General features: G+C 45.1%; 1 protein-coding gene across 1 annotated transcript in view; it reads right to left on the bottom strand.

Moving 5' to 3' along the window:
* The window catches only part of POM121C (POM121 transmembrane nucleoporin C), a 22,415-nt gene extending 9,565 nt beyond the window's left edge, over positions 1-12,850 (bottom strand). Inside the window, exons 1-5 of the mRNA XM_006859689.1 lie at positions 12,288-12,850; positions 10,814-11,029; positions 9,709-9,867; positions 5,881-5,961; positions 4,324-4,495 (exon numbers count right to left, since the gene is read on the bottom strand). Of these exons, the coding sequence (XP_006859751.1) occupies positions 4,324-4,495; positions 5,881-5,961; positions 9,709-9,867; positions 10,814-11,029; positions 12,288-12,850 (1,191 nt within the window). The remainder of the gene's footprint in view (positions 1-4,323; positions 4,496-5,880; positions 5,962-9,708; positions 9,868-10,813; positions 11,030-12,287) is intronic.
* Between the last annotated feature and the right edge of the window lie 2,541 nt (positions 12,851-15,391).

Raw genomic sequence — 15,391 nt, 5'->3', positions numbered from 1 at the left:
GGTCTCTCCTGACAATATGTCCAAAGTATGAGAGACGAAATTTGGTCATCTTGGCCTCTAAGGAGCACTCTGGCTGCACTTCTTTCAAAATGGATCTAATGGTTCTTTTGGCAGCCCATGGCACTTTCAATATTCTCCTCCAACACCATAACTCAAATGCATCAATTCTTCTATGGTCTTCCTTATTCACTGTGCAACTTCCGCATGCATATGAGGTTATTGAAAATACCATGAATTGGGTCAGGCGTACCTTAGTCTTCAAGCTGACATCTTTGCTGTTCGACACTTTAAAAAGGTCTTGTGCAGCAGATTGACCTAATGCAATACATCGTTTGATTTCTTGGCTGCTGCTTCCATGAGTATTGATAGTTGATCCAAGAAAAATGAAGTCTTTAACAACTTCAATCTTTTTCCATTATTAAGAATGTTGTTTATTGGTCCAGTGGTGAAGATTTTTGTTTTCTTTACATTGAGATGCAATCCATACCGAAGGCTGTGACATTTGATCTTCATCATTAAGTATTTTAAGTCCTCTTCACTTTCAGTAAGCAAGGTTGTATCATCTGCATATCGCAGGTGGTTAATGACTCTTTTTCCAATCTTGACGCCACTTTTTTCTTCATATAACCCAGCTTCTCAGATTATTTGCTCAGCATGCAGACTGAGTAAGTATGGTGAAAGAATACAACCCTGGTGCACACCTTTCCTAATTTTAAATCATTCAGTGTTCCCATGTTCTGTTCCAACAACTGCCTCTTACATTACAAAGGCAATTGTAAGCCTTGTAATGAAACAAAATACAATAGGATAAGTAAAATCTACGTTCTGCCATGTAAGCTATCACTCAATTCACAAAAGCTTACAAAAAAAAGTTAGATGTTACTTAACTTGGGGTACAGAAAACATTTTCTGTGTCCGAAACAAAAACAGAAAATAAGACTATTAAGGCAAAAATGAAGAATGGTGCAGGTAGGATAAGCACTGGACTGCTTGCTACCTGTTGCTCCTCAGGACCCCTATACAGCATCGTTATGAAGAGAAAGTGACATTTCACAACCACACACATGGGGGTGGGGGGGCTTCAAACAGTTTTTGGAAAAATGGAATGAAACAATAATGAACATCTCCTCTGAACCTTTCCAGGCCCCTGACGTAGGAGGCCAGCAACTCCCGGTGTCACTGAGCAGACAATATGCAGCTGGGCATTGGCTCCGCCAGGAACAAATCCTGCGGCTAGGAATGGCTGTGCTCCAACTCTCCCTACTGCCGAGGGCTAGGAAATGCTGACTGTGAAATACATTTGCTTGCAAGGCAGAACTAGCAAGGAATGAGAAATTGTGGAGAACACTAAAAGAAAGAGCCCAGAGGGGAGCCCCGAACTGGGCCCAAGGTCCCCTTCTGGTGATGGACGATTCCCAAAGTAAAAGACTGAGAAATGCTTTCAGCTGTCATAGGGCCAGAAGGACAAAAGCTGAAATTCAGCACCTTCTGAGTTCACAGGACCATCAAAAGCAGCAAAAGGCTGGGACATGGGGGTACAACAGAAAGAAATCAGTCCCCCTGAAAATGGAGCACAACTCTGAAGTCTCTCCATGAGGCCTAGACAGAGGTAAATGGGCTCCATCCTCCCTGCTGGCCCCAAACAGAAGATCAGTCTCTCTGGAGGAAGACACTGCCAGTCCGAGGCTCAACTGGAATACCAAATTTAATGAGTTGTGAAACAGGAACAAAATCTTACAAACTTAAAAAAATTCTTTAGCAGCATCTGCAAAACTGAGTATATGTATATATTATATACAACAGGGTTTCAAAAAGTCCATAGAAAATGGAATTAAAAGGTAATAAAATTTCCCCATGAACTTTCTGAAACTCCCTCGAAATGCACATGGTAGGATGGATACATTAATTGTGGTATATTCAGTCATATAATTAAAACGTATACAGCAATTAAAAACAAATGATCTGCTGCTATATTCAACAATATGGCTAAATCTCACAAACAAAATGTTTGGGAAAACAAGCCAAACATAAAAGAACGCATGCTCTATGTTCCCGTCACACAAAGTCTGAAGGCAGGAAAACTATACTTGGGAAGGGGGTGACGACTGCAGGTGGGCACAGGAGGATTTCTGGGGATGGGAAATGCACTGCTATGAGACCTGGGTGTGGCTGCCTTAGAACTGGGCTTTTACGATTTGGGTATGTTTCTTCTACCCGTCATTTTATAGTAAGGTTGTTTAAAAAGATTACATGACATGAAATCGTACCACTGAAAGAGAAAAGATGCTACAGAAAGGTACATATGGTATGATCCAATCTGTGTGTAACAGACAATCCACACTTCTATGTATTGTCTGTATGGGCACACATAGTAAGTAACAGGTTCCTATGGGGTAGAGACTGACAGAGCCAGGGCAGGGGACTTTGTTATAAACTTTGTTTATAACAGTTATCCACACCAAAAACTCTCTTGAAGCTAGGAAAGGTAATACTCGTACTTGTTGCAAATTCCAACAAGTACAAATAGTATGCAGTGAAACGCAAGTTCCTCTCCTATCGCAATAATTGGTACCGGTTTCAAGTATATTTTGTGAGACTTATTCTGTGTACATTAAAAAAATGAAAGAAACAAGCAATAAACCAATAACAGGATAAAATCCTACAGTCTGGCACCTGGCTTTTTCATATTGTTTTGCAATCATTTCATATTTGGACCTACTGAATCTGCTTTAGTCTTTTTACTAGTTACATATAGTATTTCAACTTACGGATACAATGGAATTTAGTTACTGGACCAGTCTAGTGAAAAGCACATCTACACTGTTTCCAAGATTCTGCTATATTAAAAAGTGCTACACTATGGTAGCGTAGTGGTTACGAATCTGGCTGCGAACCACAAGGTCAGAAATTTGAAACTACCAGCTGTTCCGCGGGAGAAAGATGAGGCTTTCTCCTCGGAAACCCTGTACAGGGTCACTATGAGTCAGAACTGACTCCACGGCACATCACCACCACCACACTCAGAATCCTTATAAAGGCCAAACTTGCTCTCTAGAAAACGGTACCTACTGATACTCAACCAGCACTGTGTGGGGAGACCACGTCCTCTAATGGTCTCCTCCACAGTTTCTACTCCACAATGCAACAGTGACTAAGGAAGACCGTGAGCAGCTCTGGGAATGTAGTAGTTACAAGTTGGACTGTTTAGCTCATGGTCAGCAGTTCGAAACTACCAGCTGTTCCATGGGAAAGATGAGGTTTTCAGGTCTCATGAAGAGTTACAACCTCACAGGGTCGCTATGAATTAGAACCGACTCTTCGGCACATTACCACCACCCAGGAAGACAGTAGAAGAACTGATGCATTTGAGTTATGGTGCTGGAGAATACTGAGGTAACAGGGACTGCCAGAAGAACAAACAAATATGCTTTGGAAGAAGTATAAGCAGAATGCTCCTTAAAACTAAGATGGCCACACTTTGTCACTCATACTTTGGACATATTATCAGGGGAGACGGTTCCTGGAGAAGGACATCATGCTTGGTAAAGTTGAGAGACAGCAAAAAAGGGGGTGTTCCCAATGAGATGGACTGGCACGGTAGCAGCAACAATGGGCTCAAGGGTAGCAGCAATCATGAGGATGGTAAAGGATCGGATGGTGTTGGGTTCTGTTGTACACAGGGTGACTAGGGGTCGGAACTGACTCAGCAGCACTTACCGTTTCTCTAATAAGGAGCCCTGGTAACACAGTGTATTACAAGATCAGCAACTGGAATATATCAGTGACTCCGCAGGAGAAAGAGGAGGCTTTCTGCTCCTGGAACTATTACAGCCTCAGAAACCCCATCAGGGTCACTTAAGAGTCAGAAATGACCCAACAGCACACAAACACACCACTACCACTGCGTTTCTCTAATGTGGAAAACTCTCAAAAATGAGATGCACCTGCAAACCGGCAGGAAAAGGGCCAAAGATATGCACCAACTGTCATAGAAAAAGAACTGGAAAGTACTAGAGAAACCAGGCTTTTCTTGCATTGATATTTTAGTAAAATAAACAGTGTTCACCTTCTGTCCAATTATCTGCAATGATAGCTCTGTTTTGTTTCGGCTTTCTATATATGCATTGGTTTACTTTGGGGCTGTCAATTAATTGATTTCAACTTATCATTCATGAGTCCGTATCTTCTGTTAGCTTAGAGACTATCCCAAACACATGGCAGACAATAGAAGGCAGGAACTTAACTAGGAAACATGCACTAATTAATTCTGGTCTATCCAGTTCAACCCTGGGAACCCGTTTTCCCACACAGGGTGTGCTGTACCTGAGAGAAACCGCGAGTAGAGCTGTAAGAACTAGTGATGGCGTTCCGGCTGGAGCTAGGGATGCCACCCACAGGCGTGCTCGTCAAGGAGCTCAGAGAAGAGGTCCGGGATCGCTTATTCAAATGGTCATCTGCGCTCTGGGAATGGAAGCCTCTCTTTAGAGACCCAGGTCTAACAAAAGGGAACAAAGGAGAGTTAGACATGCTACTGAAGGCAACGTTCCTTAAAGGCTTCATCCAATTGGGTCCTGGTACTTTCGTAATACAACTGCGAGAGGTTATGCCTTAACTTTGTTAACAACTCAGCTAAGTACATCTGATAAAGTCAGCAAGGGAAAGGCAAGTATCTAAAGATGAAATAGGCCTATTCTGGGGAACAGGAGAGAGCACTAAAGGGCACAGGGAACTTTCAGAGGAGGTGCATGTTTACTGCATTGGTCGTGATGCTGGTTTCATAAGTGCAGATGTGTCAACCTGCCCAAGTGTACACTTCAATACATGTTAACTACACAAACGGACTTCAGAAAGTTCCTGAAAATATCTCTATTTGCATGAAATTTTTCAAGTCCCTAATATTTTAATAAAGTTGTATTATTACTATTAGAATCAACATTTCAGAGTTAAAAGGAACCAACCTTTTTTTTTTAAGCTTTCAACTGAAACAGCATTACCTCATACATGTTTCCTGAGGAATCATCATTCAACCTGGTAAAAGGTACACAACTCTAGAGTGATACACTCTAACCAGAGAGCATCTGATTCTTATTCTGGAGAAAACTGTATTTCTTCTAACTTTCACCCAAGGACCCTATTTCGAGCTGAACCAAACAAGTTGTTTTCCTTCTCTCATGTGACAGCCCTTCAAGTTTTTTGGGGACAATTATCCAGCTTCCTGTTTCCCTTGAGGCATCTATATCTTCAGAAACCCCTCACCCACCATGGCCACCCAAGTAGCTCCAAGTCAGATTGTCTGACATCCGTTGGCTGTCTCGGCTGCTCGACTCAGAATGAGTTTCAGCTTGTGGACATCCTCTTACAGTGCAGAACACCGAACCGGACACTCTGAGCAAGGCTAAGGGGAGCAGGACGCCCACCTACCTGGCTCACTCTGGTCTCGGTTCTTCTTTGACTCAGCACAGGGCCTCTCTGGTGGCCATGCACTGGGCTGGCCACAGCGTTTCCACACCTGCCCTCCCACTCAATCCTCACACAAACCTATTTTTTAATTCAAATTACAGATAATGTGCTGGTCAGCAATTTCTAGAAGCTTACATTTTTGGAAGCCTACATGTGTTCTTAAATGTCATATTGTTAAGATTTTATCCAAGGTACCTTGGTAATCAGCCTTAGCAGATTGCATCCATATTTATAGAAAAAGATTAAACGGAATTAGAACAGTTCATTGTGATTAAGTCACTCAAAACATTCCTCCCTTGACTTCAAAGATTTAAACCTGAACTAATAATGTCAAAGTACAGGGGAACCTGTACAGGGATTCCCTCTGATCACACCCTTCCCCCAGTCTCCTTTCATTCCACCACATAGACTCTCACTCACTTAGGCACTAAGGAAGCAGGGACTCCATTGGCCACCAGGGGCTCGAATGCTGAATGTCCACTCCCACTGCTGTCATGGCGCCTGAGAAGAATGAAAACACTCTCAATGAAATGCACACTCTCACATTCTTGGCACCTTATCATTTCTCTGGGGGTATGTGTTTGTGGTAGCTTGCATTTACTTGATAGGGTTTTTCTAACCATAGTCATCTTAATCCATACCAAATGACTGGGTGAGACCATGCAAATAGGGTATACCAGACTCTAACACTGGGACTGGTTAGTTCTGCCATCTGCTAGGTTTAAAAGGAGCCATCTCAGAAGCAGGAACAGACAATCCCAGGACCATCAAGAAAGAAGAGCATGAGTGGAGCGTGAGATCCCTACTTAGAAAAGCGGCAACAGCATGGGGAGACAGAGCAGCTTCAGGCTTCTAGGCCCACGGACAGAGCAAAGCTAAGTGCCTATGGGTAGGAGGCTGGCTTACACAATGTGCCCTTTGGGCATCCACAGATTGGCTAAAAGAGCTTGTAGCCAAGCAAGGCAGAGGCCAAGGGGCCACATGGCAGAGAGGCCGAAGACAAGGATGAGACATGTCTGCAGTATGGCAGAGAAGACTGGAAACCGCTGGATCCTAAGTGTTTCTAATCCTGAACTGTATCCTATTCACTTCCCTAATAAACCCCCTAATTGTGAGTATTGTGAGTTGTGTGTGGCCATTACAATGGACTACTGAACCAGCTGTGGGAATGATGGCTAGTGTCACAACAGAGTTCAGAAAGTTGCAGGGTGGAGGCATGTCTGATACCACCCCCCGACACCCACACACAGGAATCTGCCTTGGGCTGCTTGAGTTGGGTCCTCCTTCCCCCTTGTGAAGCTTCCACAGTTTATGCAGTATGTTATGCCAGAAAAAGACTGTTCAGATAGTAAGGAAAACGAGAAACACTTTAAGAATCTTTTGAACTATTCAGATGTATCAATTCTTAATTGGCTAACTTCACAACAAAGTATTACAATCACAAATTCGTTCATCTACTAGCTACAAGGAGTCCTGGTGTGGCTGCAGGATCAGTACTGGACTGCAAACTGCAACATACCAGTGGCTCTTTAGAAACGCTGTGAGTCAGAACCAACTAGACAATACTTACACTGTGAGTCAACACTTAGACTTAACAACACTATCTGTGAGTTACACTGCTGCACAAGACCTTTTTAAAGTGCTGAAGAGCAAAGATGTCAGCTTGAAGACTAAGGTGAGCCTAACACAAGCCATGGTATTTTCAATAACCTCATATGTATGTGAAAGCTGGACAGTGAATAAGGAAGACTGTAGAAGAGTTGATGCTTTTGAGTTATGGTGCTGGAGGAGAATACGAAACTGCCATGGGCTGCCAAAAGAACCAATAGATCCGTTTTGGAAGAAGTGCACCCAGAGTGCTCCTTGGAGGAGGCCAGGATGGCTAAACTTCGTCTCTCATACTTTGGACATATTGTCAGGAGGGAACAGTTGCTGGAGAAGGATATCATGTTTGGTAAGGTGGAGGGTCAGAGAAAAAGAGGAAGACCCCCAACGAGATGGAATGGACAAGTAGCAGCATTGATGGACTCAAGTGTGGCAACAGTAGTGAGGTTGGCCCAGGATCAGGCAGTGTTTCGTTCTGCTGTGCATAAGGTCGGTGTGAGTCGGCACCAACTCGATGGTACCTAACAACAACAACACTTAACAACATTATCTGTGAGCGAACACTACACTTAAACAACACTACCCTATGAGTTAACACTGACCACACTTAACAACAGAGTTAACACTAAAAAGTGTGGAGTCCTGGTGTGGCGCTGAGGGCTAATGCGCCAGACTGCAAAGTCCTTTGAACTGCAAGGTCAGTGGTTCATGCTCACCAGCTGCTCCTGGTTATACAGGGTTGCTATGGGTTAGAACCAACTAGACAGCACTTCACAACAACAACAACACATAACACTACTCTGTGAGTTGGAACCAGTAACACTTAACACTATCCACAAATGTAAACAACAAAAAGACCCCAGAAGGACCAAGTCACTCTTCCCACAGTGATCCAGGTTACCAAGCCAAGTCTGTCAGGGGAAACCTTAAGAGTATGTAAGATCCCATCCAAGGTGCACATGACTCTACTTATGGGAAAGGTGATACAGAATGCTCAATTACATGCTCACCAGAGTTGACCAAAATGACCTCCCTGAAGATGAGAAATAATTTGGATTTTATGAGTAACTCCTGTTTCCTGTCACTCCTGTTTAGCTGACACTAGCTCAAGTTGCTCACCTGCCACAAACTCTACACTAGGTTTCTAGTCACCATTACCTGGTCTTTCTGTATTATGTACATCTACTGCCATTTAACGAAGTCCCCCTACTTGGTTTTGTTATCTACAGCATCAAAGCTGGTCACCTTGGAGACAGTAAGACATGAACAATCTGGAATCGAGACAATGATTATGGTTTCAGGCGTGGCGTCCGATGTCTCCTCAGAGACCCCTTCCTTAACCACCTTATATAAAGAAGTCCCCTTTCTCATTACCCTGTTAGACACCCTAGTTTGTATCCCTCCCAGATATGCTTACAGTTTACAATCACCTTGTTGATTTTACTGGTTCTTAATTAGTGGTCTGTTTCCCTCAAGAAAGTCCCAGGAGAGTGGGACAAGTTTTTTTTTACTAGTCTATCCACAGAACCTGGGGTGGCGCTGCGGCTTAATACACTGGACTGCAAAGTGGGCTTGAACTGCAAGGTGGGGGTTCAAGTTCACTAGTCACTCCTTGGAAACCCTATACAGGATTGCTGGGATCGGAACCAACTTGATGTCACCTAACAACAACCCACAGTACCTGGGCCCTGGCATACAGTGGGGGGTTGTTGTTGTGAGGTGCGGTCGAGTTGATTCCGACCCATAGTGACCCTGTATAGGGTTTCTAAGGAGCAGCTGGTGAGCTTGAACCACCGGCCTTGCAGCTCAAACGACTTTGCAGTCTGATGCATTAGCCCACAGCGCCACACCATACAGTGGGTGCCCAACAAATATTTGCTGAATTAAAAACAGAAGTTCACTCCTTAAGTGACTTCTCAGAAAGGTGTAAGTAGTTCTGTATGCTGACTAGCAATGTCTACCGTATTTCCATTAAGCAAGATCAAAAGGGTACAACTTGCCCAAGGCAAAACTCAGAAGGCAGGGAGGATAGGAAAGAAGGATGAATGGAAAAGATAACCACAGGGAGGAAGTAGGAAAAGTGCTGTTACACTGTGAGGCTTGCAATCAATATTACAAAACAAAGTACATGAAATGGTGAGTGGGAAACCAATATCCTTTGTAAATTATCACTCAAATCACAAAAAAAAAAAAAAAAAAAAAAAAAATTCACATAAATTGTTTTCAAATAAAAAAATTAGTTTGATGCTCATCCTTGCTAAATCTACCATATTCTTGTCTTCACTTTTGTTTGGCAAGCATTTCCTTCAGTACAATTGTGAATCTAGTAGTTACCCAAATAAATGAACACAAGACTGAGCATTCTCTCTCAAAAATAAAATGTAACATGCTGTTATCAAAAGTACAATGCTAATCTGGCTGGCACTGTTGGCTTATCTCTGGAACTTACAGAAAAAGTAGGTTATGCCATTTATCTACCCAGTGCCTTAGGAAGTAAACCGCATTAAAAAGGCCGTGGTTACCAGGCTCTTTTATGGATGCTCACAAACTGAAGCTGGTCTGTTTTGGGGGAATGATCTACATTTCAACACATTTCCCGGAGCACACTAGGGAGGCTGGTTAGGACTCAGCTGGGTCCGTTACCTTCTTTTATTTTCCTGGCCATCAGAAAGGATGTGGTCCTCCTCTTCCACTGTCCTTTTCCTCCGCTCCTTAAGGGCATTCAGTACAGTCTCCTTTGCACATGGGTCTGGAATGGTACCAGATGGTGAGGCCAGTGCTGAGCTGATTATCTGCTCCGGTCTGGAATGAAAGACAAGACTCTAGCATGAAGACATGAAGATACCAAAATCACCACACATTTGTCATCGTTGTCGTTAAGTACCGTGGAGTCGGTTCCAACTCATAGTGACCCTGCACAGGGTTTCCGAGGCTGTAAATCTTTATGGGAGCAGAACGCCTCATCTTTCTCCCGCGGAACCGCTGGTAGTTTCGAACTGACGACCCTGATTCGTAACCACTACACTACCAGAGCTCCTTATACCACACATTTAGCAGAGTTTAAAAAAAAAAATCAAGTCGATTCAGACTCATACCAGCCCTATATAAAGTTTCCAAGATGATACATTTTTGCAGGAGCAGAAAGTCTCATCTTTCTCCTGCAGAACAAGTTGGTAGGTCAGAACTGCCTTTGCGGTTAGGTTAATATTGTTATTAAGTGTCTTTGAGTCTGTTCCAACTGATAACGACCCTATATAGGGTTTCCAAGGAGCAGCTGATGAGTTTGAACCACTGACCTTGCGGTTCAAATAGACCTTGTAGTCCAGTGCCACACCAGAACTCCAACTGTTGTTGTTAAGTGCTGTGAAGTCAGTTCTGACTCATAGCAACCCTGTCTAGGGTTTCCGAGGAACAACTGGTGAGCTTTAACTGCAGACCTGGTGGTTCAAACCACCTTTGTAGTTCAGTGCATTAACCCGCCACAGGGCCACAGCCTGGCCCTAATCCAGAGTGCCACCAGGACTCTGCAGCACAGACATAAACTTACGGCAATCAGAAGCAAAAATATACTCTATATAGTCACAAAAACTGCCCTGAGCAATTTAAGCTACTGTCAAGGGCAAAAAATTAAAGGCGGCTTAATTACTAGAATCTATAGTTATGTCATCTTTTTGCTTTATAGTGGTCGGAAAAGAAACAAAGAATAACGAAGTGGGCACGAAAAGGAAGCTGTTCTTTCAATACTCACACTGGCGACCGAGTCAGTTTGCTATCAGGAGGAGCAATCCTCACGGTCACTGGGCTGCACACCATCTTGGAATTCCGAGCCGAAAGCACGGTCTTCTTGTGGTAACCATTCCAGCACACTGTGGGAAGGGACCCCAGGAAGGAATACTGGGCCTGCTGAATTGGGTATCGTCTCCGAGGCGTTATGACAAACCGATTTGATAAAGTCCCACAATCACTGCAAAGAATTGGAGGCATACCAGACAAATGAAAGAATGTCAATAAAAATGACTAGGACACATGGGTTCAGATAGTTTTCAGAGCTTAAATCTCTAACCCAAAACACAATGTTTTTATTGTAACTTTCCCTCCCCTGTCGCCACCCAATCTAAGAACAGAAAGTGGCAGCTGTCTAACAGCTGTCTCAACAACGAACCTCAACCATTTGTGAGGGCAACTAGAACCCTTGTGCACACAACAGAATGAATAAAAGGGTGTGGGGGGGGGCAGCTTTTCAAGCATTCTTGAGACTTTTCAATCTTTGAAGCAAAAACGCCAGTACTATACACCCAAAGTCAAACCTTTTAAACCCATTTCCATACCTAAACATTAATTTTCCAAAGGCAATGTAATGATCAAGACTCAAGCGTTCTCCGCTATCACTATTTGGACTAAATATAAATGTGCTTTACTGGGTTTCTGTAGCAATCATTTCATTTACTCTTTAGAACAACTCTCTTGAGTTCTAATAACTGATTTCATTTCTCTTCGTGGTCTAAAGACCAAAATACAATAGACTATATGACTAAGTACAGTCTACGAAGTGGACTACAAACCTTAAGGTCAGCAGTTCGAAACTACCAGCTGCTCCACGGGAGAAAAATGAGGCTTTCTGCTCCCGTAAAGATTTACAGCCTCGGAAACCCTGTACAGGCTCGCTGTGAGTCGGAACCAACTACACAATATGACTAAATTTGAAGGACATCTTTACTCAAAGCATTATCACATATTTGAAATCTATAAACCCTGAGTCGCTTGTGAGTCACTGGTAAGGCTAAGTAGATGTGCCCCGTTGGGCTTCCAAGGCAACCAGGGAGTGGTGGGTTCCAACGGCTGACCTTTTGGTTAGAAGCCGGCACTTAACCGCTGCGCTACCAAGGTTCGTTGTTAAATCTACCGTTGTTGTTAAGTACCATCGAATTGGTTCCGACTCCGAAACCCTGTATAGGGTTTCCCAGGTGAGCGGGTGGGTTTGAACTGCCAACCTTACAGTTTGCAGTCCAGTACTAAAAATCTATACTGCTGCGATTCGGGTGGTTTTGAGTTGGCGGGAGGAGACCGCCTTGGCAGCACCACGTCCCACCCCTTGAGTCACAGAAGCGCGTTTCCCAGGCCCAGATCACATGGCATCCACACTGGACTTAAGGGGCAAGTAACCACCCAAACGCAGTCCAGAGCCGAACTCGCAAGCCAGTCTGCGCAGGCGCGGACCTTACCGGTGGGGCAGCCACCTGGAGGGTCGACGCAAAGGCGCTGGGGGCGAAGGCTGGGCGTGGTGGCCGCGGGGTACCAAGGGCGCGGGCGGCGGGGGGCGGGGAGCAGGCCGGCGGACGGGCCTCCGGCGCGGGTCCCTGCCCTCCAGTGCAGGGGACGGCTGCGGAGGGCCAGGCTTGCCCAGGTAGCTGCCCATGAAGAGCAGCTCGGCGGGGTCGGGTCCTTCGAGGAGGCGCCGCGGCTCTAGGAGGCTTCCGTTTACTGCCGACTTGGCGGGCGGTGAAGTGAACGGTGCTCGCTGGCGTCGTGTGTTTCGAACGAACGAGGAAAAGGCGCGCGAACCTCGGGGCTCGCGGCTCAGCCCCCACCAGGCCGCGGTGGCCCCCACAGCCAGCCAGGCCAGCGCCGCCGCCGCTGGCACCAGAAACACCACCAGGCCGAATAGCGACAAGCCCAGCAGCAGTGCCCCAACCGGGACGCCGCAGGCCCCGCTCCGGCCGTCCCTGAAACTCGCTATGGGCCGCCGCAGCTCGCCTTCTCCAGCCACCGAAGCTGCCGGAGACATCGCGGCTCCGCGCCGCGGAGAAGACTTAAATATCCCAGCGTGCACCGCGCCGCGTCGCCGCGCGCCTTCTGCGTCACTGCGCAGGCGATTGGGACGCGACGGAGGAGAGAGGCGACGCTGTTGCTTAGCAACGCAGTAGCCCGAGCCCGAATTCGAAAAACGCGGTTTACTTAAGTGCCGAACTCTAACCCTTAGGTGTCCCGCGTGTCGCACCGCGTTGCGCAAACCAGAGGGTGACCCTGGGGTAGAATCTTGTTAAAAATAAAACCAGTGGCGACAGGGTTAATGCGCTGGACTGCATGGTCGGTTTGAAACGCAAACTCGGCAGTTCAAGCACGCCAACCACTCCTAGGAAACCCGATTTAGGGAACAAACTGTGGACGGCACTTAACAATTCTTAATCCATTATATTCTCACGTAATCCCTAGCCATTGATAATTTCCTATGACTCGAATCGACTCATGGGCAATGAGTTTAATCTCCATTCGATAAACAGTGGACTGCAAACCACAAGGTCCAAGGTTCGAGTCAGCCAACTGCTCTGTGAAAGAAAGATCATTTTGCTCTAGGAAAGATTTAAAAAGCCTCAGAAACCCCATAAAGGGTTGATATGAGTCGGAACCGACTCGACGGCACTTAACAACAAAGAAACCTTCCTGGTGTGGCACTGTAGAATAAGCACTAGACTGCTAAACACAAGGCTGGCAGTTCGAATCCACCAGCTGTTGCTCAGAAACCCCACACAGGGTCGAGATGAGTCATAACCGACTCGATGGCATTAATAACAGAAACCCTGGTGGCATGATTGTGATTGTGAAGTGCTGTCGAGTTGATTCCGACCCATAGCGACCCTGTACAGGGTTTCCAAGGGTGTAAATCTTTACGGGAGTAGAAAGCCTCATCTTTCTCCCGCGGAGCGGCTGGTAGTTTCGAACTGCTGACCTTAAGGTTCGCAGCCCGATTCGTAACCACTACGCTACCAGAGCTCCTGGTGGCATAGCGGGTTACAATTAGGCTACTAACCACAAGATAAGCAGTTAGAAACCACCAGGAGCTCCCAGAGAAGAAAGATGAGGCTTTGTGCTCCTGTAAAGATTTATGGCCTCTCAATGAGACACCATGGTACTCCAGCATTAATAGCAAAGTTTATAGAAAACAACAAATGCCAGCGAGGGTATGGGGAGACTGAGACCCTCCTACACTGCTGATGGGGCTGAAAAATGGTGCAACCACTGTGGAAAGTTACGGCGCTTTCTCAGAAAGTTGAAAATAAGAATACTGTATGACCCAGCAATCCCTTTAACTTGGTATATATCCTCAAGAAATTATTCACTAGGTGGAGATGGTTGTTTTTGATAAGTGCCAGCAAGTTGATTCCGACTCACATTGATCCTGTATAGTTTCCAAGGGACAGCTGGTGGGTTTGAACTGTCGACCTTGTGGATCGCAGTCCAGTGCTGATCCTACAGCATCATCAGGGTAGAAAGAGTAGATGCACGTTAACTTAGGTGATGGGAAGGCAATGTCCAACAAAAGGTTGGTTAACAGAAAAAAGATGAAGATATCAGAAGACACAGAAGGAGTGCAAGAGTTAAAGTGAACCAAGTAAATACAGTGAGCTGATGGTACATGGAGGGGGCTGCGATCATTCTTAGGAGACGAGCTGCAGGATTTGTTGAATGGTAGGCTGATGATCAGTTCTGCACCCTTTCCATTTCTTCAACATCCTCATCTGTATCCGGCATGAACTTCTCTCAGTTCTCTGTGAATATACTGTTGTTGTTGTTGTTGTTGTTATGTGCCGTGGAGTCAGTTCCGACACATAGTGACCCTGTACAGGGTTTCCGAGGCTGTAAACCTTTATGGGAACAGAAAGCCTCATCTTTCTCCCACTGAACAGGTGGTAGTTTCAAACTGCTGACCTTGAGGTTCACAGCCCGATTCGTAACCACTACGCTACCAGAGCTCCTTGAATATACTGTTGTAGTTGCTTTTAAATTATCTCTAGCAAAATTTTACTTGCATGTGATATTAATGATACTATCCAATCATTTCTGTATTCCATTGGCTCACCTCTCTTTGGAATGTTCTCTTCCAGTCATCTTCCTCCCACAGAGCAGCTAGTGGGCTCAAACCACCAATCTTGTGGTTTATAGTATTGTATGAGACCACTGTTGTAAAAAGATTTTCTTGATAAACGAAATGTTCTATGTGGTTACTAGTGGTAAGAAGGAAGTGAAAATTATTCATGACCTAGATGGCAGATTAGGAATAAAGACAGACAGACTACTTCTGAATGTTTGTTGTGGTTGTTAAGTGCTATTAAGTCAGTTCTGACCCACAGCCACCCTGTATAGGGTTTCCCAGGAGTGGCTTGTGGTTCAACTGACTTTTCAGTCTAGCGCATTAGCCCACAGTGCCATGTTTAGCTGCTGAAAATCTTATGAATAGCAGTGGAACACTGTCAGATAACACCAGATTGAATACTAAAACATGATGAATAGAACTAGAATACTGTCAAACATAGTGCCCTTAACACTG

The sequence above is a fragment of the Chrysochloris asiatica genome, unplaced genomic scaffold (genome assembly GCF_000296735.1).
Source record: "Chrysochloris asiatica unplaced genomic scaffold, ChrAsi1.0 scaffold00034, whole genome shotgun sequence".
NCBI lineage: Eukaryota > Metazoa > Chordata > Mammalia > Afrosoricida > Chrysochloridae > Chrysochloris > Chrysochloris asiatica.
This window is presented reverse-complemented; position numbering and strand designations above follow the sequence as displayed.